The following is a 22,670-nucleotide window of genomic DNA, read 5'->3' on the forward strand; positions in this document are numbered from 1 at the left end:
GCCTCGAAGGCACGGAAAAAAGGGCGGAACTGATGTCATCACGCCGACGTAGGCCTAATAAGGGGTCGGTGACGTCAGACGGAGTCGCGCACGATGCCGCGTTCCTATGACGTCGTCCACGCCGGCGTGCTACAAAGAAAAATTCCGAACGTTGCTGACGCAAGGGGGATATTCACAAGGTGAGGAATCCACAGGCAGATACTGTATCTACCAGAAAAAGCGTTACCGAAGGTAAGTAACTTGTTCTACTGTTTCTAACATATGTCATCTGAGTGGGTGTGTGACTGTTTGCATCAGTGTGGAAATGGGTGTCTTAGTGCTGTGTGTGTGTGTGAGTGGGTGCGTTAGTGGATGTATAGATAAATAAGGGTGTGTGTGAGTAGCTATATTGGTGTTTGAATGACTATGTGAGTGGCTGTATTGGGGATTGGATGTTATTGGCTGCATGGGTGAGTGAGCGGCTGCCTTAGTAGCTACATGGGTGGGGGAGTGTGTGAGTGGCTCTATAGGTGGGTGAGTGGGTAGGTTTGTGGCTGTTTGAATGAATCTATGGGTAAGAGAAGTGAGTGAAGTGTTTGAATGGATGTATGGGTAAGTCAGGTGAGTGAAGGCTGGTGTGAGTGGCTGTATGGGTGTGTGATTTATGGGTGCGTGATTAAGTTGTGTTAGTGACTGTATGAGTGAGTGGATGTGTGTAAGTTGTTGAATGGGTTTGTGAATGGTTATATGAGTGGTTGTGTGAGTGGATGTTTTTATAGGTTGTAGGATGGTGTGAGTGCACGTGTGAGTAGTTCTGTGGATGATGTCATATGTGATGTAATTTGTGATGTAGTTTGAGATGACATCAGTAATGTCATCAGTGATCTCATTTGAGATATCATCAGTGATGTCATGAGTGATGTCGCTGACCATGTCATGAGTGATGTAATATATAAGGTTATAAGCAGTACATTGCGGGTTTGTAAGTTATTTTTAGCACATGTATAACTTTTACTGGTTTTGTACGTGGGAAATCTGAGCCTAACTATAACGTCCCTGTAACCTTTGATTTTTCAGTGAATTTCTAAGGTCTATTTAAATTCTATTTCCTAACTATAAAGTCCCTGTAACCATTGATTTTTCAGTGAATTTCTAAGGTTTTTCTTATTCTATTTCCTAACTATAACATCCCTGCAACCTTTGTTTATTTCAGTGAATTTCAAGGGTTTTTCACATTCCATTTCTAAAATAATATGTCCCTCTAATGTTTAGTTTTTTTTAGTTAATGTGTGGTATTTATTTTTATTACTAAGTGTTTTACAATGTATTTTTATTTTTAATCTAGTTTTTGAACTGTAGATGTACATTTTAAAATATAAAAATCATATGAGTAGGTAATGTAAGTAAATTAAGTTTTTTAAATGTAGGTACATTTTTTTTATTTTTTTAAATTTCTTTTTGGGTACCACAGTGCCTTCCTGGGTCCTGAAACATGGACAGACTACTACTCTGTGGTTTTTACCACCGATTACATGATTCGAACAAATCCGCGAGTCAGAATCCGCGGATTCACCGAAAATGTTATGAATTACTGCGCATATATAGACAACAGTACTTTTAACACACATTTGAAAACAACCCCACAAAATCCTCCCAGTTTTATTAACACAGTTTCTGACTCACATTGAATTTAAACCCACACTCCTCTTGGGTTATTTCATACTTACTGACAAGGACCCCATTATAGTGGGATACCTGCACCTCTTCCCCTTCTCTAGAGACAGCAAGTTTTCCGTCCCATCACAACAAATTTTACTTCAAAGGCACATTTACAATCCTCCTAAGAGATCCTCTGTACCATTACAGCTACTTCTTATGCCAGAAATAATCTATCTATATCAAAGCCCTCCTTAAAGTCAGGCACCAAGGCACTGAATATATGAACTCTTTCTTCTGCACTGAACATAGTAGTGGTGTCCACACCTTTTAAGCTAGACTTTAACAACTATTTGACCTTCTAGTGCACTTACTTAACACTGCAGCCAGCAAGACTCATTTCTCCTCCAAGGTTCTCTTAACCTCACAGTTTCTCTCATCTGGACCCAGATGTGGCCTCAGGTCCCACTCAGCCTGTCTGTCCCTGAGATCTTCAGGGTACTGGATTTGGGAGGAGACAGTACTTCCTGCACCATGTCCAATAGAGAAGTATGCCTCTGGGGGATCTTCTCTCTTCTCAGGAGACTTTAACCACTCATTTCTCCACTTCTCTCTCTCCTTGACACTTTGGGGCCCTCATTCTGAGGTCAACTACAATCAGGGTTCTCCCTTTTCAAGAGTGCTGAAGTAGTCTGCTTCAAATTCTTCTTGTGGTACTTATTGCATTCCACGCGTGTCCTCCTAGGCTCTTTGGGCAAACTAATACTCAAACTTGTACATAGAGATGAGTAAATGGGTCTGTGAGTGATTTTATGGTTCTATGACTGAGTGTTGCAGTCACTGTATGCATTTATGAGTGGTGGGTGCAATAGATTTGTGGTAGTGTAACCAGATATGTAAGTACCTAGCTGACTGTATGAGTGTGTGCAAATTACATACTATCAAATTATACACTGTAAGCAAACATCGAAATCTAATTTCAAACAAATATATTCATACTGTCCGGATAAAATTGCCATACTTTCAGTATACCAAATTTCTCTTTCTTGCTCTCTTTATTTTTAGTCAATGTTCTCATCTAAGCTCTATTCTATGTTCCCTTCTACTATAGTCTCCCGAAGGCCCACATTTTTTTTCAGCTTACATACACTCACAATGTTATATATAAATATACTTTGATATATAATACAACCTAATAAACATACCTGTAAAAGCTCTTTGCTGTCCTTCCAGTTTTATTTCTATCTCTGATCACATCTGTTTTCTTTCCAAAAGTGGAGCCAGAACTCCTGCAAACCACCTCCTCTCCCAGTAATACAGCTGGTAAAGTGGCTAACCTTCACCGTGTATTCTTACTTATGTTACTGTAGTTAACAAATCACCGCATTCCTTTCATCTTACTTTTTTCTTATACCACTTCTAAATGGTCAGGTTTTCTTTAACCCTTTCCATGCTTCCTGCGAAGAAGCCCAATTTGGTTGTTTTTGTCTGTGAATCTGTGAATCGTCTGTGATGCTCAGTGGGGCCCCCCATGTAATTTCACAGAGAGGTTCTCAGATTTATGCGGGGACGCGCTGAGCACCTCCATGGCTCCATGAATCTCGCCAGTGACAAAAAATGTTTTTTATGGCATTTTACTGCCCATTAAACATGCTTTTACCTCATTTATAACACACCCACAGGGTCCGGACACCTCTACCCTAACCCCGTCATCAGTTTTACATGCTTTTTTTTCAGCCCCGGTGACCATTTCCTGATGCATAAAATGGCGGCCGCAACTTTTCTATTGGGTTGCTGCAAGACAGTCAGGGTCTGATGTTGCGCGTGTAGCTGCAGAGCAACCACTGATAGATCCATGGAGGATCTGCTCCCTAGATATACAAATTGGGGTTTTGTTCAATATGTCTAAAACTACTGAATGCATTTACACCAAATCATGCTTTCTGGACCAAGAGCTAGTTCTCTGCCAAATTTGGTGTAATTTCATCCCGCAACTCAGGCTGTAGTTGTGTTCAAAAACCCTATGGGAATTAACAGAGGGAAAAAGCATTTGGGACCCTCCTCTTTTTCTCGGCCCACTCTTGATTGATCACTCCAAAACTTTCAATGTAGATTCATCAAATGGTGCCAAAGATATAGGCAAGTCAATAAACTATTTTCTTATGGAAACTGGGTCCTACCTATATCTACCTATTGGCGACCGCCAGTAAGTAATATATACAAACACACACACACGCACACACACACATGCACACGCACACACACACATGCACACACACATATATATAATATGTAATATATATACACACACACGGATGTACAAATTTCACTTTTTGGGTTTGCTGAAAACTTTGGCGCTATTTCACAAAATCTTCACAAAAAAACGTTCATCCACGTCAACTCCTTTCTGGAATGTTGCAGGGTGATCCCTCAATCGGCAACCGAGAAAAAAGAGGGTCCAAAAACACAATTTCCCTATGTAATTTTCCACAGGGATATTTGACAGTGATACTGCGAAAATGGCACAGCAAAATTACATCAAATGTGTCCTATTTTTTTTTTAAATCAAGTCGGGGAGAAAGGGGCAGAGTATTAGTTCACTGCTCATCTGGACCTTGTGGAGGAGGGAGTACCAGAGGCCTCCCTGAGACCACATAAAAAAAAAAAATATATATATATATATATATATATATATATATATATATATTTCTTCACCAAAAGAAATACTCGCACTCCACCAGAAGTATAATTATGCAGGTTTAATTTCAGCTTCACCAACGCGTTTCACAGCATCCGCTGCTTGATCACGGTTACAAACATTGGTCCCTTTTCAGTTTCACCTTTTTATACCAGTTAGTCACAATCGCCTTGTTATGAGGCATTGTGGTCCTGGTAGTTCCATATTTACATTTTTTTATATATATATTTTCAACAGAACAAATGACGTTTTTTACTTGCATATATTTACACATATTTACACATGATGTTACTAATGTCTAATCAGTATGCAGATGCAGTATATTGGGTTTAAATCCTCATGTAATTTATTTCTTATTTTTACGATGGAAGTCATAGTCTCAGCGCTGTGTTCTTTGTAAAACACTCGATAGACCGTTGGATCCACCTCTCTGTATCTTTGTTTTTATATGTATATATATAGGGACTTAGTGCCCTTGTTGTATAAAGATATAGGCTCCATTTACCTATCAATCTTTGCTGATGAGTATACTATTACCAATGTTTGTAACCGTGATCAAGCAGCGGATGCTGTGAAACGCGTTGGTGAAGCTGAAATTAAACCTGCATAATTATACTTCTGGTGGAGTGCGAGTATTTCTTTTGGTGAAGAATTGAAATTGCAGGGAAAGCCCGTCCCTGGAACTTGCACCGGCTGTCTAAAAGCGTGCCCCTGGTAACAGAGCATTTTGGTGATTAAATATATATATATATATATATATATATATATATATAATAGGGTATTTCAGCAATCCGGTGGGTGTCCTGAAGGAGCCAGTGTGGCCCCCTGAACTCCACTTGAAGTCCTTTGGGAACACAGCAACCATGCTGCCTCCCGCAAGTCTCACAGGCTCAGAACATTGGGTCAGAGTGGGGTCAGAGTGTCTGCGGTGGCTTGCTGCAAACAGGCGAAGGACATGCATGGCAGTGGGCTTGGCAGCCTTCCGGGGAGAATTGAAGGCACTGTGGGCATGGGTGATCCCATGCGTGCCTAGTGTGCCCAATGGGGGTTGGGTGCCCGGCCTAGCCAAAGGCCTGGCCCTGCAGCCAATCCCACACTGCAGATAGTCAAAGGCCATGTGCAGCGGGGGGCTGGCCTCAAATATGGTAAGAAAGTATCACTTTACATTAAATAATCCCTAGAAATTTACTGGAAAAACAAAGGTTAAAGTGACATTATAGTTAGGTATGGTAATATTATCTTACTTTGCATAAAAAAAGAAATTCACTGAAAAAAACAAAGGGCAAAGTGATGTTATAGTTAGGTGAAATTGTCAGTGTAACATTTTAAACAACAAAAACCACTGAAATTCAACAGTCATCATTATTTTAAGTAATTATAACTTGTGCCTTTGACAAGCACTGCTTATCACCTCACATATTGTAACACTCATGACATGTCTGTGACATCGCTGATACTTTTATCGCGAAATCCATTTTGGACCATCGGCGAGTCGAGAGACTGGGCCTCCTACGGGGACCGTTTGAGATACACTTGCTCACTTTGGAGTGTCGCATATCACAGTGAACACTCATATTTCCAGAGAAAGGTGGACACTTGAAAGACTACGAATATATATAGAAATATTTTGCCGACTGGTGTGAGCCGCATTCCATTTATTTGATGTGCCCTTTATTGGAATACTGGATACCTCTATAGCCTATGCTTATGTCCATTTACATCAGAGACCACAGCTACATCGGTGAGCTTCAGTTTTTGCCCTGAGGAAGCCCAACCTGGGCGAAACGCATTGGCTGTTTGTTTTGATCATCTCGTACCAAGAATACTCTACAGGATCTATTAAATAAGCTTTTTCATATCACTGAAGGAAATTTATTCGTTTCAGTACATTGAAGCATTGTGCACTCACTTTTATTGTTGCCTCTCTACTTGCTTGTTGTTTGATTAAATGTTTATGGTCCTATGGCAGTGGGCTAGAGAGGTGGGCAACATTTGTAGAATAATCTACTATGACTTTTCGTGTATAGCAAGGTGATGCAACGAGTAATTCCCTACTGCCATTTGTTGCTGTTTCATTATCGCTGATACATTACTCATGACAACTGAACTGACATCATGGATGACAACACTGTGCATAACCGGGATGCAAGACACATTCTCTTAAACCTTGAGCTACGAAAGACAATACATGTGCATAGGTGCGAGAAGTATTTTACCCTCCTTCCATAACCCTTTTATACCCTTTTCACACTATGCATGAAATAATTTTATTTGGTATCAAGTACAGAAATTGATTTGGGATATAGATATCTTTTTATGAGAAACTGTAATGTATTTAAGATCAACATATCCACCAGCACAAGTTTATGATGAGGCAATATTTGCATGCACAGTAAGAATCATAACATTCCATCTATACTTGCCGAATTGTTCCACTGAATAATACTGGATCTTGTAGAATTATGGAGAGTCGAGATCTCAGTGTCTGCAATGGAAGCTTAGCAATGTCTATGCCATCAATGATAATTCTTCCTAAATGAAACAGCAACACAGACGTTAATCTTTTTTAATTGGGAACATTTGTTTATAATATATCATATAACCTAATGTAGCACTAACCTTCAATGAAGTCAAAGAACAATATAACAACTAGGTCCTGAATATGAGTGCCCTACAGGGGTAGTTGTTATTTATTGTACATAATAAAATATGACAATTCCCCCAGCCCCTTAGGTTCAGAATGTATCTGGTGTGATCAATAGGGACTAGTCTGACTTTTTGGAGAATAACATGCAGATTTTGGTGCTTGCTGACCTTTTGCCCAGTGAAATTCTGGCAGATACAATCAGAAATTCAACAGATGGTGGCGGGAATATGAACTCAAATTTTACCACAATTTGTAATTCCGACACATGTGAAAAAAGGGGTTTTCGCATGGGTTGAATTGTTTCAGGCAAGTTGTAATCAGGGCCTTAATGTTTGTGTGGAATTGTTTCTTCTGAAGACATTTTAGCCCTAATTAAGTATTCTCTTCAAAGCAACTGAACCCAAAAGCAAATCAATCAACTGTGGTATGATAGATTGTCTACAGAAGCAGAAGGAGTCACAGTTAGAAATGGAATAAAATACAATGAGCTAAACAATCTTAAAGATTTTGTCTATTTCATCCGTCGGAAAGTTCAGTTAAAGCTTTAGGGCCTTATTACGAGTTTTGGTGGTCCTGGAGCTGGCGGCATGCCACCTCTCTGCTCTAGAACCGCAGAAGCTCACCGGCAGCTGCCCGCCACATTTCAAGGCATTTTATGGTCTGAAAGGTGGGCGAAGTGGAGGTCCCTTGGCGGTGCTGTTAAAGGATCATTGTGAGTCTTAAACAGCACCGTTGCAGGACCATCAGAGAGCACTTTCCTGCACAGGAAGGAATGCCTCATGATGTGCATTCCTTGTTATGCCGGAACTGGGGATGCAAAAATACAGGGGGGCACTACATGTGCTCCGCTGCGGGCAGCCACATGAACAGAGGCACAAGGGAGCCCTGTAGGGCCCTGTTTGTTGCCTCATCTCCACCCTATTTACAGGGGTGTAACCGACATGAAAAGGAGGGTGGTGAGGTAACTCAAAACATGATCGGTGGTGCCGTTGTGGCACCACCGGCATATTTAGGCCTTGAACCGCTGCTAGACCGTCGCAGGATCCTTGAACCGCAGTCCCACAGGCCAGTCCCGTACTGAGGCTGTGGTCGGACTGCCACCATGACTCATGACTAAGGCGGTCCCATAGACCGCCATAGTCGGAAAAAGGCCCTTAGACATTTGTGGCTGGAAGAAAAGAGAAGGAAAAAAAGGAAATATGGTTTGGAACATTTGAAAACCTGATGTTATGCACAAACATGTTCAGGCAAAAGAAGGTCCTGGAGGCTATGGAAGGGGGTTGTAGAATGATACGGTTTTAAAGGACTGTTAAGCTCATCAGTTGCAAAGGCAGGTTAGAGCATTACGCATTCATGATGGCGATAATGTGGAAGGAAAAAAATGCTAAACACAAGTTATACAATAATGACAAAGTCTAAAGTTCAGGCAAAAAGAACACAGCGGAATTGATACAGGTACTAATGTGCATTAATACAAATACGAAAACATGACCATGTTATTGGATTGTGAAGATTTATCAAAACCCTTTATTTAAATATTCAATTATTTTTTATTTAGTCAATATATTTTAAATCATTTGTTAAAAATGTTGATACATAAAACACAATAAGACAAAATCACATATCCATGAAAGACAAAAAAATGTACAATCATATATAATACATAAAATCAACTGATTAGCTTCATTATATATTGAACACAAATAAGGGAAAGCAGATTTAGTCAAACGCCAAATAAGCGACTAGAGTATAGAAAAGCATGTATTGTGGTCAAAAATGTCTCACGTGATGAACCCCACAACAAAAAGATGGGCATTAAAAGCCTGAAAGATGGAATGGAGAATGTAGAAGTTTGAATTACTGGTTCAAGTGGGTGAAATCTTATTCAAGCAGCAACCACAATTCCTATCAGGTGAAGTCACAAGCAAACCCCAAATTAACCTGTGTTTAACCTTCTGGTAGCTTGGCACAAAGCAGTCAGGCTTAACTTAGAAGCAATGTGTAAAGTATTTATGCAGCACTTCAAACTGTAATAAAGTAAAAATACAATACAAGAAAAATACCACACCAATTTAGAAAAATAGAGTAAAATTTAATAAATCATTTGAGACCAAACCAACAAAAATCTAAACTGTAGAATCAGAGCTATGCAAATTTAAAGATTTAAGTGAAAAGAGTGCCTAAAAGCACAAAGCACTGAAGTTGGTTATATGGTAGTGCCAGACCAAAGCAATGTCACAAATTTAGGCCGACCGCAATGGAACAGAGGCTGGATACAGGGGCCCAGTTAGGCCCACTGAATAAAGTACCTTAGATCCTGGTTGCAGAGCATTGCTAGATCCCAAATTGAGAATGCATTGTGCAGTGGCAGTTCCGATGGAGCAGTTGAGCGGGCTAGCAATGCGATGTTCCCCTCAGTCGGTGAGGATGCTATTGAAGAAGACTTGAGATACAAAGTCCTGCAGCAGAGATGCATCAGGCAGCAATGATTCTGATGAGCTGTGGGCTATGATGCTGGTCTTGTATCAGGGATGCATCGTGCTGCAAGGAGATGTGTCGCACTGCATCAGTTCTGCCCAAGAGATAACAGCTGGGATGGCAGAGTATCTTTAGGACCACTTCCAAGGGCTCAGGACTGGGGTGTAACCACTTCAGGGGTAAGACTCGCAGCAGCAGAGGCCCGGTGCTAGGTTCAAAGTGGTTGGGCCTTTCCTGTCTCTGAGACTCTGATCAAGAGGCCAGCCAGCTAGCTCTTTGAGTCACTCTGGTGGTCTTGGGTCCGAAAATACAGGTCCATTCCTTCATATTCAGGCAGCAGGGCAGCAGAGAAGCCACCCTTCTTGCAGCAGAGCAGCACAGCAGTCCTTCTGAATCTTCCATGGATCCAAATGTGCACTGAAGAGTTGGGTCTAAGGGCCCAATATTTATACTTTGTGCTACCTTTGAAGTAGGAGATGGTTCTGGAGGTTTCCACCCTATAGGTGTTTGGAATTTTCTTCCACCCTGACCTGGCCTCCGCCCTATCTTGGGGCACAAACAACTAGTATCAAACCCATTGTGAGGGTGCTGAGGCAGAGCCTTTGTGATGCGCAAGTGTGGTAGATGACAGCTCTGCCCCCTCATCAAATCAGGGATGGGCCGTCTTGCCAGCACCTGTTACCACTTTGCCCTACTGTCTGGGAGTGATACACAAAGACCGACAGCAAGCTACACCTAGTCATGTGACTCGGGATACAGGTCTCAGGCACCAAATAATTGGGACAAAAAAATGCCAACTTTCTGAATATGGCATTTTCAAAATCTAACTTTACCATTAAAGGGGGTTTTAAATTACAATTCTTTAGACAAGGGTGACTTATATGTAATAAAAAGGAAGGTTTAGGCTTGTTAAAAGATTTATTTTGCCAGGTCAAAATGGCAGTTTAAAACTGCACACATAGGCTGAAATGGCAGCCTGAGACATATTTCAAAGGCTACTTTGGTGGGTGGCACAAACAGTTCACAATCAGTGTTACGGGCTCACTAGTAGCATTACATTTCAAGGCCCTGGGTAAAGGTAGTACCATTTACTAGGGACTTACAAGTACATTAAATGTGCCAATTGGGTGTAAGGCAATTTAACCATGTTTAGGGAGGGAGCACATGCACTTTAGAATTGGTCAGCAGTGGTAAAGTGCACAGAGTCCTAAGTTCAACAAAAATGAGATCAGCCGAAATGGAGGAGTAAGGCAAAAGGTTTAGGGGAAGACCACCCTAAGGCGGACAGGCTTAACAGAGAATCTTAAAGGTTGGGGTAGTTTAAGGGGCAAGAGGAGGAAGGAGAAGAGACTCAGTATAAATGGTCTAAAGTGTCCACGTTGAATGTTTCTCAAAGGAGCCTATCACATTGGTGTGTCAATCAGAGAAACACTTGTAGCATTTCTTCTCAGACCCTTGCTCGTCCAAAGGGATCCTGAAAGGCTTCTCTTCAGCCAAATATCTCTACAGTAATTTTGTTTTGTTCCGTTCTGAAAAGTGAACTCATCTAAGGCTTTTTAAGTCATCTCGTTAAATGAATCCTGAATCAATGTTATTTCTGTGAGAGACAACAATGTTGCTATGCTGCGCTTCATAACATACATTCTTTTAAGTTTAAGAACATTGGTGATAATGGCATTTTATTTCTCAATTGTATCTATGCTCAATCTCTTGCCGCTCACTGTGGACTTTGCCCTCAAGCTTTCATTTGGACTCAACTCAATGTTCCTGAAACAGCCCTGGGGCATTATTTAGTTATTGAGGATTGTACAATTGGTTGTTGGGATCACATGTATATGCTTGCTTCCAAAAACTCCAGCTGGATTTTTAGATTTTGCATAATCAAGCATTTCACCACTAACGAGAAATGTCTGGAGTTTATTCTAAACAACTGGAGTTTATTCTAAACAAATGGACACCTTATCGGAAAGTATCTGGTAGAATTCTTTACACAGACTCCTTACACCGGACTCCTTATCTTCTAGAAAAGAGGAATTTTAATTTCAATGTATCACTGGCTAGATCTTTGAATGCATGAATGAATAACACTTGTAAGGCACAAACTGCTACCTCAACAAGGGGCGTCCTGGCGCAAGAAAGAATGCAGGACAGAAAGCAACAGCAGATAAATTAAGCACATTTGAAAAGTCAGTTCTTGTGGTAGTTCCGAAAATAAGCATATGTAGGTCACAGTTTGGAGAGGGAAGGGATAAAACATTACACATTTTAGCAGTCTTATAGGAAAAAGAGCGATCTCCAACACATTTAACACACAGCAAGTAATACTGTTAGTGGTACTGAATGGCCCTCATTGCTTGCAAACTATTCGACAACCCCTCCTCAACTTTTACCCCGTTTTGTCACTCTTCCCCTATGGTGACTAGTCTTCAGCCCTCTCTCTGTGACTCTGTCCTGTTTGACATTTCTATGCCTGCGCCCCACCAGCAGTGGGGTTAGAACAATTTTAGGGTACTGCACCACCCGCACCCCGCTACGTCCAGTGCATGTGCCCACCAGTCTCTTGTTTAGAACCCCTATAGGCACCACTTTCAGTTCAGTACTCAGAGAAGCCCTAAGCACCTACCTGTGCCCCATTCAGTAATCTCATAAGTACGCTTTGTCTATGCCCCATTTACTAATGCAATAAATCCAGTGTCCTACCTGCCAGCTGTTGCTGGTTTGTCAGTCTCGTGAGTCTTTTTCCCGTGCCTGTGTTCCATTTGCCACTCTCATAACTCCTGGATCAGCACCCTTCCTACCTCTTTGTGTCTCCTTTATCCCCCAAATAAGTCCCAGGCCCACTATTATGCCTGTGCCCCATTCGTCACCCCCTGCTCTTATGTGTCCCTTTCGAAAATACTTGAAGATGCTCCTTACCCTGCCCGGGTGCACAGAGGCACTTACAGCCAGGTGGCTGCGTACTGCTGGAGGAAACCTCTGGGGCTGCTCAATCACCCTGTTGAGGGCAAATAAGAACAAGTGCAGCTGTGTTTACCTTTGGCCATGAGCAAATCATGCTATGCTTCTATGCTTCGGGTAGCCTTATCTGTCAAACTTAGACAGTGCCTTAGAAAAGAGTAGTAGTCCCATTAATAAACACAGTATAGAAACAGGTCATTTATATTGAACTCTGTGCCTCTGATCATTGTTTGAGGGTTTATATGGTGTTGTTAATACTTTTAGGAAATGTTACTGGCATGACCATGCTTTCTGGTAACACCAAAGGGGTTTAGCTAAAGCCCAGATTTCCGATGACACACAGTACTGCGTTGTGGACTAACACATGCCCAGCTCAGGAGACACACAGCACAACTGATCAACAAACAACGAGTGCGCTTCTCCACTATTTTCAAATATTTTTCCATTTACCTTATTTGACCCTTCATTTCTGGGCTCCTCACCTTGGTTATAGGTACAGTTATCTATTAAAGTCCTCCAATTTCCCAGCCAGGATTTGTTATATCCACCTGTTTACTTCATTTCATTTGGAATACAGAATATCTAACTATGATCACTCCCATGAAGAAATTAGTCAGATTATTACTCAATAGACTACACTTATATTGGATGTGAGCTCCCTTAGGTTTCCCAAACGTCCAACTTGGATGACCTCAGCCACCTTGTAAAATCCACATTCAGAGCCCTGATGAAGGTGACACAACTGACGCAATTGACTCAATTTTTCACCGAAACACGCAACAGCGCAATTGTCAATCTCTGGCCACATTTTCGTAACCATAAATTATAGGTGGAGTACTTTGTTATATTGATTAATTGATCTAAGGAAATAATATACCTATACACACTGATGTTTATTGACAGTAGGCCATATAATCGAGCATTACAGTATATATATATTATACATGTGGGATCTTGAATAATATTTTAAATTAGTTAAAAGTTAGAATTTTCCGTATCATTATTCTTTTTCTCTGTTAGTATGACTGTGTGTGAGTGATTTCAATTGTGAGTATGTGATTGTTTTACTTAGTCACTGTATAGGGAGCTGAATATAATTTTTATATGTTTGAACGAAATATTAATGCATACATAATAATAATAATAAACACGTTGTTTAATATGTCTGATTCATGATCATTATTATTGATGGAGTTTAACCTATTTATAAAATAGTGGAGAAGCGCACTGTTCGTTGTTTGTTGATCAAATATTTTCCCCTGGTTTTTGCCTTCTCCTACATCTATTCTCAGGGGCCCTCTTGTTGCCCGACACACAGCACAATAGCATCAAGTTATTAGCCCAGCTTTTTTATGACACATGATACAACAGTGTGTAGCCAGTAAGAGCCAGTTGTTGAAGACCCGATAGAGCCGAGCTTTCCATGTTGCAATATTTTTTGTTGTAGATTTATATAGCGTGAAATCGACCCAAAGGTATTGTACCATTTTACATGAGCACCAGCTACGTTACACAATGGCACATTAATTTTTGGTAGGCACGGGGAGATTAAGGGGCAGATATATCAACATCGAGATTTGTGAATCTCAAATAGCGATTTTTTAGAAATCGCTATTTGATATTTGCAAATTGGTATGTATGTAGAAAATCACAATTTTTTTGCGATTTCTTAACATTCCTTAATTGATATACTATTATGATAGACTTCACACATACACCTGTTCAAACTTCCTTTCCCAGGGAAATTCACATGACTCTGGACAAACAAAAGATTATAGAGGAAGAGATCTCCTCCATGATTCAGAAAGATGCAATTTTAGAGGTCCCAATCGACCAACTGGGTTTCATAAGCAATCTTTTTTTAGTGGAAAAAAGGAGAAGGGTTGGAGACCTGTTATAAATTTAAGAGACCTGAACAAGTTCTTGACGTACAGACATTTGAAGATGGAGGACATCCATCTTCTCAGGTATTTATTCCTAGAGAAAGATTGGCTAGTCAAACTAGACCTCAAAGATGCGTACTTCACTATCCCCATGGCAAAGATTCATCAACCCTTCCTTCAATTTCTTTGGAAAGATCCCCTACACCAATTTCAAGCACTCCCTTTCGGTCTCTCATCCGCCCCTTGGTGTTTCACCAAAGTTATGAGGGCTATCGTATCTTATCTAAGACCAAGGGGAGTTCGTCTGATCATTTACCTCGAAAACATCCTTATTATGTCTCAAGATCCCCATCAACTGGTCCAAGATCTAGACTTCACGATGAATCTTCTAGAGAATCTGGGATTCATCATATACAAACAAATATCATCTCTGACTCCCACAATGTCCATGGAGTTTCTGGGATTCACGGTAGATACAATACGTTGTCTTCTTCTCCTCCCCTTGATAAAAATTTCAAAAATAAAAAAGGAAATAAGGTATGTTTTGAAACATCAAGACCTATCCTTGAGAGAACTTGCCAGACTCTTAGGCCTTCTCTTGTCTTCTATCCAAGCCATATTTCCAGGACCACTCAATTACCGGGCCCTTCAGAGGATAAAAGCAAGAGCCCTGAGATCCGGACTATGTTACAGAGACCGGATTTGCTTGGATCAAGAAGCCCGTTCAGAATTGAATTGGTGGCTCAACACCCTAGAAGCGTGGAATGGCAAAGCAATCTTTGGTCCAAAACCAGATTTATTTGGGAATCAGATGCGAGCCTTCATGGCTGGGACGCTTGTTTACTCAATCAAAACACTGATGGTCTGTGGTCTCGAGAGGAATCTCTTCACCACATAAACTTCCTCGAGTTAACTACCGGGCTGTAAGCCCTTATGAGTTTCAAGCACTCTCTTCAGGGAAGGTCCGTTGTTCTGAAGATGGACAATATTTTAGCTGTGGCTTATATCAACCATCTGGGCGGCACAAAATCTACGGATTTATCGAATCTAGCCAAGAAGAATTGGATGTTTTGTCTGGAGCACAAGATTTCGCTAAAAGCGGAATACCTTCCAGGGGAAGCGAACTTCTCAGCGGATTGGAACCCGAGGTTCCTCATAGATTACAGTGACTGGAAACTGAATGTGTCCGTGTTTAATGCCCCGAACTAGATCTGGGGCCCCCTGGAGATTGATTTGTTCGCAAGCAGGTTGACATTCCAAATCGAGAACTACTTCAGCTGGATGCCCGACCCGGGTGCTCTGGCAGTCAACGCCTTCCTGCAATCTTGGAAAGAGATCCGGGGATATGCCTTCCCTCACTTTGCAATGAGTCAGAGGGTCCTACAGAAAGTGAGACAAGAACAGTCCTGCCTCATATTGATAACCCCTTTCTGGACTTCTCAGGCTTGGTTTCCGGCCATTCTAGAATTGACATGCAGTCTTCCCTTTTCAATTCCTTCCCTGGAAGATCTTCTCACAGACATAGACGGTCAAATTCACCCCCTAACTCTGAACGAGAGTTTATCCCTTCTTGCCTGGAAAGTATCAGGAGATCTAATGAAATCTCAGGCCTTTAGGAGACGGCTTCAATCCTCTTCAGTGAATATTGGGCACCAGGCACACACTACAGATACAATAATATCTGGAAAGTATGGGTATGTTGGTGCTTGGAAAAAAACCTGGATCCCTTCCAGGCCCCTATTGTTGACATAGCCAACTTCCTGGTCGAACTATTTGAGAGGGGCCTGAGTTATAGATCTATCAATTGCTATAGATCTGCTATTTCTGCTGGTCATACGTCCTCATCAATGGTAAGACTATTGGTAAAAATGTCATTATCTGTAGAGTCATGAAAAGTATTCACTTGAGGAAATCTCCTAAAGCCAGATATGAGACTCTTTGGGATGTCAAACTAATTCTCGACCTCTTCAATAATTGGCCTTCTAATTCTCTTCTTAATAGGAAAAACCTTTCTATTAAATTAGCCACTCTTTTGTGCCTAATCTCTTGTAGAAGAGCTTCTGACATCAGAGCTCTAGAAATTTCAAGACGTTCTTACAATGTATTTGGCATCAAATTTGATATTTTTAAGAGAACTAAAACTATGTCTATCTTTTATCCTCATTTCGACCTTTCTCCCAAACTCTGCGTTGTGGAGTGCATGAAAGAATACGAACGGAGGATGGTTCATCTTCGTCCTCAAGGTGTTAATTAATGGCTTATTTCCTTTGTTAAACCCCACAAAGGAATTTCCTCCTCTTCTATTGCTAGATGGATCAAAACTGCTATGAATCTTGCTGGTATTGATTTAAACAAATTTCAAGCTCATTTATTAAGAGGTGCTATGGCCAGTAAATCTCTCTGGTCTGGAGGTAAGTTGGATGAAATCCTTAAGGCTGATGATTGGTCTAATTTCAGTACTTTTGCACGTCAGTACTGTAAACCTATTGAACACATGTCTAATGTTGTTTTAGAAAGCTACCAACATGCATAATGTAGCCTCCGGTCTTGTAATGAAATTGCGATTCTCATATTAACATGACTGGAGAATCTGGATTTCATTAAAGACACAGAGGCTGACATTATCCCTCCCTTCCACCCTTTGGTGGTGATGTTTCATTGACAATGTTGTTTATAACATTTCGTTGTAATGCATTCTATTATTGTATTATCTTTTAATTTTTTGCTTTTTGCAAATTATTTTCGCGATCTAATTGCCTTCTCTTTTCAGATAACCCTTGATTGCTGTTTTTTTATCTTTATCATCGATAGATTCCTTACAGGATGACAGTCTGATGACACAGCCACTCCTTCCCTTGTGTGCTATAGATGAGACTGAAGGTAATAAATATCATATAGCATTTTTGGGTCTAGGATTGGTCATTGCACAAAGCTGAAAGGCGGCCGGGCCCCTGAATTAGCTAAATGAAGAGCGGGTCTAGACTGCAGCAGGATTCTGGAAACGGATTAATGAAATGAGAGGTTGTCCTAAGAAACATGATCGAAAATGGGGTTGGGGTTGGATGAAAACATTTACAATGTTAAGTAATGTTGATATCCAGAATGGATTAAAATATAAGAGAGATGTAATGTGTTAGATATGACATCCTTGGTCTTCCCCCAAACATTTTGCCTTCACGACCTGATTTTGCTGAACTTGTCTCAGTTAGCATTAAGACTCTGTGCACTTGGCCCCCGCTAACAAGGGCTAAACTGCTTGTGTTCTCCCCCTAAATGGTAAAATGGGCGTACACCTAATTGCCACATATAATTTACTTGTATATCCCTAGTAAATGGTATCACCTGTACCGATGGCTTGTAAATGAAATGCTACTAGTGGGGTGCAGCAGTCATTTTGCCACCTATTAAAGTACCCATTTAAAATATGTCTCATGCCTGCCACTGCAGCCTGTAGTGCATTTTTAAACTTCCATATTGACCTGCCAAAGTAAACCTTTTGCCAGGGCTGACCCTTCATTTTCAATACTTGTAAGTCATCTCTAAGGAAGGCCCTAAATGCTCATATGGCAGGGTGCATTGTATTTAAAAAGTAGGACATGTGTGCTTCAGTTTTATATGTCCTGGAAGTGCAAAACTCCTAAAGTTGGTTTTCACTGTTCTAAGGCCAATATCTCGAATCAACTAACACTGGGTTACCTTATTACATTTAATAAGTGCTAACTTCAGATTAGGAGCAGACAGAGATAGGCTGTTTCCACTCATATGAATTGAAATTTAAAATTATCTTTAAGGTGAAGTCGGATTTGAAGTCACAATTTTGAAAATGCCACAATTTAAAACTATGCATTTCTATCAGTGTCCTAGGTGACATGACTGTGAATGGTTCTGCTATTGGGCTTTGCGTATAGCTTCGAGACAGTAAGACAAAGGTGGCTTAGGAATGGGCAGGATAGCCCATCCTGGGGGGAGACTCTATCCCGTTTCACTTATAATGCATATGGCTTTACCTACAGGACACACAAAGGAACCTGACACCAGGCTTGATCTGGCTTTTGTCAATTCAGACATATTCGAGCCTGGACCAGGGGAAGGGGAAGACTGACTAGAAGCAGTTTTGGAGGTGGGTCACACGTAAAAAGTTAGTAAATAACCCAAAGATGAATAATGTTGTCAACACTACTATTGTAGTACACAGATTTTGTAGTTCTGTGAAGGATGACAATTGGACTGTAGAGGAATCAAACTATTCAAGAAATAGGTAACACAAGTCTAAGGATGCGCTATCTATTTTATCTAAGTTACTTTATGAACTATGTTTGAACACATTTTAATATCCTCAGCTGTGGATCTCACCATGGTCTCTTCCCTACTGGATGGAAAGGGCATGTAGTAACTGCCTAAATCAGCTGCATTAAGGGTACCTAAAGTAAAAGCCATGAAAAGTAAATCATGGCCTCTTATAGGGGCCAAGTGAGGCTGCCTAGTATGCATTTGAAGAAAAATGGATCCACAAATGGGAAACTGGTAAAGATTTACATCATACATTAATGTGGATGATGTGAAGGCAAACACAATGAAATGCTAAATGCTTTCTGGAGATCTGCAAGACAAGACTTCCTCCACCATTCATTCAGCATAGTCTAGTTTCACTAAAGGATTGACATACGTGTAGGACCTTATAACAAGGTTATCACATATTTTGATTATCACAATGTGCAATAGAGCAAGATGCCGAAATCACAATAGATAGGCTGAGAATAACATTATGTGTATTCATAAAGTACACACTCACCCCAAAGTGCATCTTGGTGTTGAACAAAAAGGGTTTCTTGTAATTCAGCTGAATGGTGTTCTTGTTTACAATCTCAGAGAGGTGAACGGCTGATTTGGTCTATTGGCACTTGAACCTGTGACCACGAGGTCAAACACAGATTCTGTTAGTGGCTCCATTAGTCCACTGAACCATCAGACATTGAATGAGAACCCGTTTGAACACACTTTCTACAACAAAATCACCGCAAAAGTTTTCAACAATTCAATTATGTTGAAACATGTATCTCTTTTGTAAATGCATTGCTGCAGCCACTTTGGCAAAATGGAGAAAAATATATAAAACAAAAAGCATTTGACTGCATTGTGTGACTGAGGGCATGGCCCTGCTACTTCGACCCAGAGCCTGAACGCGTTTTGCTTTTGGGTCTTGTAGCAGATTCCAGTTAGAAAACATCTGATCAAAAGTCTAGCAGTTTCTCCATATCTCAGGTACCTGATGTGATGTGCAGTGCAGAACAAAATGGGGCTATATACAGCGAATTGCCTCAATGGCCTCATACAGTTTGAAATAGTTTAGAATGTTTAGCTGGCAATAATTACTGTTTAAAAGAACTCATTTGACTTTTTTCAATTCTTGTAACGTCATGCAAATGCTACCAACCATCCCCCTGAATGTCTGACTGTAATGGAATTTTGAAATATTGCAGAGAGATGCTTAGAAAAACCTTCAGCTCAGTGACTATATATATTATATATATATATATATCTCCAACATACCTAAGCACATATATACATAATTGTGCACCCCATACACAGTGTATTGAGTCCGGTAGCCAAAATACATGAACTACAACTTGTTCCTTGTACACACGCTTCTAGACTTTCATATTACATCACCTATTATATGTGAAATCATAGCATTTACAACTACGCTTATGCCATCGAAAATTACATGAATTTTGAAAAGTCAATGCATGGTAGAGTGGTGAGTTATAGTTCATGTAGTGTTGCTACCGAGTTCGATACACGGGGTATTAAGATGAGTCAGTGATAGTAATTTGAAGGTATTGCATAAATGATATATTTAAGGTGTACGTTTAACTTTCCAATGTATAATGTTTGTGTAGTTCAAGTTTCATTTGTATAGAAATAATAAATGAAGTTATAGTAGTTCAAAGGTGGTGCCTCAATTATAAATTTAAGAAATAACTATAACTTAAGAATTCCTAATACTTGTGTAGTTTAAGTTTGGTGTGTATAGAAAGAATAACTACATTTTCCTAACTGTAACCATGGTTTAACCTTTGTTTTTTTCACTGAATTTTAATGCTTTTTTAAAGAAAGGCTAGTGTGGTCGAGTGGACTGTAGGTAAGTGGAATGTCGTACAGTAGAGTGGAGAAGAGTCTTGTACAGTGTTGTGTTGTAAAGTGCAGTGTCATACAGTGAAGTAGAGTGGACTGGCTTAGTTTACAGTGGAGTAAAGTGTCATAGAGTGGAGTGGAATGTTGTACATTACAGTACTGTAGTGTGACATGCAATAGAGTGCCGGGGCATAGCATGGACTGTTCTTAAACTGGAGTGGCATTTTGTACAGTACTTTGGAGTGATGTAGAGTGTTGGAAAAAGTCAAAGAGTGAGGTAGAGTGTTGTACAGTGGAGTGTAGGGGCATAGAGTTGAGTAGAGGGTTATATAGTGTATTGTAGGGGCATAGAGTGGAGTATAGTATGGTATAGTGGCACAGTGTTGTATAGTGGAGTTGCATAGAGTGTAGTAGAGTTTGGTAGACTCGAACAGTGTAGAGTGGAGTGTTGTACAGTGGGATAGAGCTGGATAAAGTGCTGTGCAGTTGAAGAGAGGAGTGTAGTGCAGTACAGTGTAGTGGTGTAGCGTAGAGTGTTGTAGTGTGTTGTGGAGTAGGGTGGCATGGAGTGGAGTACAATGGAGTGGCGTAGCACAGACTGCAGTAAAGTGTTGGAGAGTTGAGTGGTGTTTTGTACAGTGGAGTGGATCAACATGTAGAAGATTGTAGGAAAGTGTTGTAGAGTGGAGTAGAGTGGAGTGTGATAGAGTGGATTACAGTGTTGTAAAGTGGAGTGGCATGGAGTAATGTAGAGTGTGGTACAGTATGGAAGTTTGGTGTGGCACAGATTCTCGTAGAGTTGTGGGGCATAAGATAGCATCCAGTGGACAGGCATAGAGTGCAGTAGTGGAGTACAGTGGAGTAGTGTGTTCTAGAGCACAGTATAGTAAAGTGGGATGAAATGGCATAGAGTGATGTAGAGTACAGTAGAGTCTTGTACCATGTAATAGAGTAAAGTGGACTTGCATTGACTGAAGTAAATTGTTGTACAGAGGAGTGTTATGGTGAGTAATGTAGTGTAGTAGAGTGCAGGGGCGTAGACGTTCATACAGTGTTTATGAGCGTGGTACAGTGGAGTGGAGTTGTGTAGACTGGTGTGGCCTACACTGGAATAGCGTAGAGTGGAGTAGCATAAAGTGGAGAAGGGTAAAGTATAATGTCGTACAGTGGAATGGCATACAGTGCAGTGGCTTAGACTGGAGTAGCATAGAGTGGAGTGACGGAGAGTGGAACAGCATACTGTGGAGTTGAGTACAGTGGAGTTGTGTACAGTGGAGTGTCATAGAATGGAGAGTTGTACAATGGAAACGTGTAGAGTGGAGTGGCGTGGAGTGAAGTGGTATAGAGTGGTGTGGCGTATAGTGAAATAGCACATAGTAGGGTGGCGTAGAGTGGAGTGGGGTCTAATGACAAGTACAGTGGCATAGACTGAATTGGCATTCTGTGGAGTGGCATAGAATGCAATATCGTACAGTGTAGTGGTGTAGAGTGGAGTGGAGTGGAGTAGAGGAATAGCGTACACTGGAGTGTCATAGAGTGGAGTGAAGTATAGTGTAGTGGCGTACAGTGGAGTGGCATACAGTGGCATATCATGGAGTGGAAGGGAGTAGAAAGGAGTGCCATAGAGTAGAATAGCGTAGAGTATGGTAGTGAAGAGTGGAATTGCATACATTGAAACAGAGCAGATTGGAGCGGCATAGATTGGCGGGGTGTACAATGGAATGGCATAGACTGAAATGTCATAGAATGAGAATCATAGAGTGTGTTAGCATACGATGCAGTGGCGTAGTGTTCAGTGGCATAGAGTGGATTAGCGTAGAGGGTAGTGGTGTATAGTGTAGTAAGTTGTGGCACAGTGCCAGCGGGAATACCTATCCCGTCTCTGCTTCCTCGGACACCACGGGAAGGCCTACCGCATTTCCTCTGCATCTACCCAAGGAGGGATAACTTTTACATAAAGTGGGTCAGTTTTTAGCATCATTGTGCTAACATATCAATGTATACAATTTTTCCATTACCAAATTGGTAATCTTCTGGAAACACACAATTTAAGATTCCAGCCACTGTGTATATGAGGGAACTCTGGTCCTGATGACCTGCCACAATCTCAATAGTGACACATTATTGCAAGAAACATGTTGACCCACTGAGGTATCACAGATCATTGTCTCTTCTGATAGCCACCACTTTTTTAACTTTTAATTTTAAGTGGACTCATTTATTAAACTCCCTTGAG

The 22,670-nt window shown here is 40.8% G+C and overlaps 1 protein-coding gene across 3 annotated transcripts in view; it reads right to left on the reverse strand.

The window, feature by feature from the left end:
- ABCC8 (ATP binding cassette subfamily C member 8) overlaps positions 1-22,670 on the reverse strand; it is a 1,340,683-nt gene that overhangs the window by 64,710 nt on the left and 1,253,303 nt on the right. For all 3 annotated transcript variants that reach the window (XM_078681060.1, XM_078681061.1, XM_078681059.1), the window contains one exon: positions 6,757-6,865. In XM_078681060.1, the coding sequence (XP_078537186.1) occupies positions 6,757-6,865 (109 nt within the window). The remainder of the gene's footprint in view (positions 1-6,756; positions 6,866-22,670) is intronic.

This window comes from Lissotriton helveticus, chromosome 3_1 (assembly GCF_964261635.1).
Source record: "Lissotriton helveticus chromosome 3_1, aLisHel1.1, whole genome shotgun sequence".
NCBI lineage: Eukaryota > Metazoa > Chordata > Amphibia > Caudata > Salamandridae > Lissotriton > Lissotriton helveticus.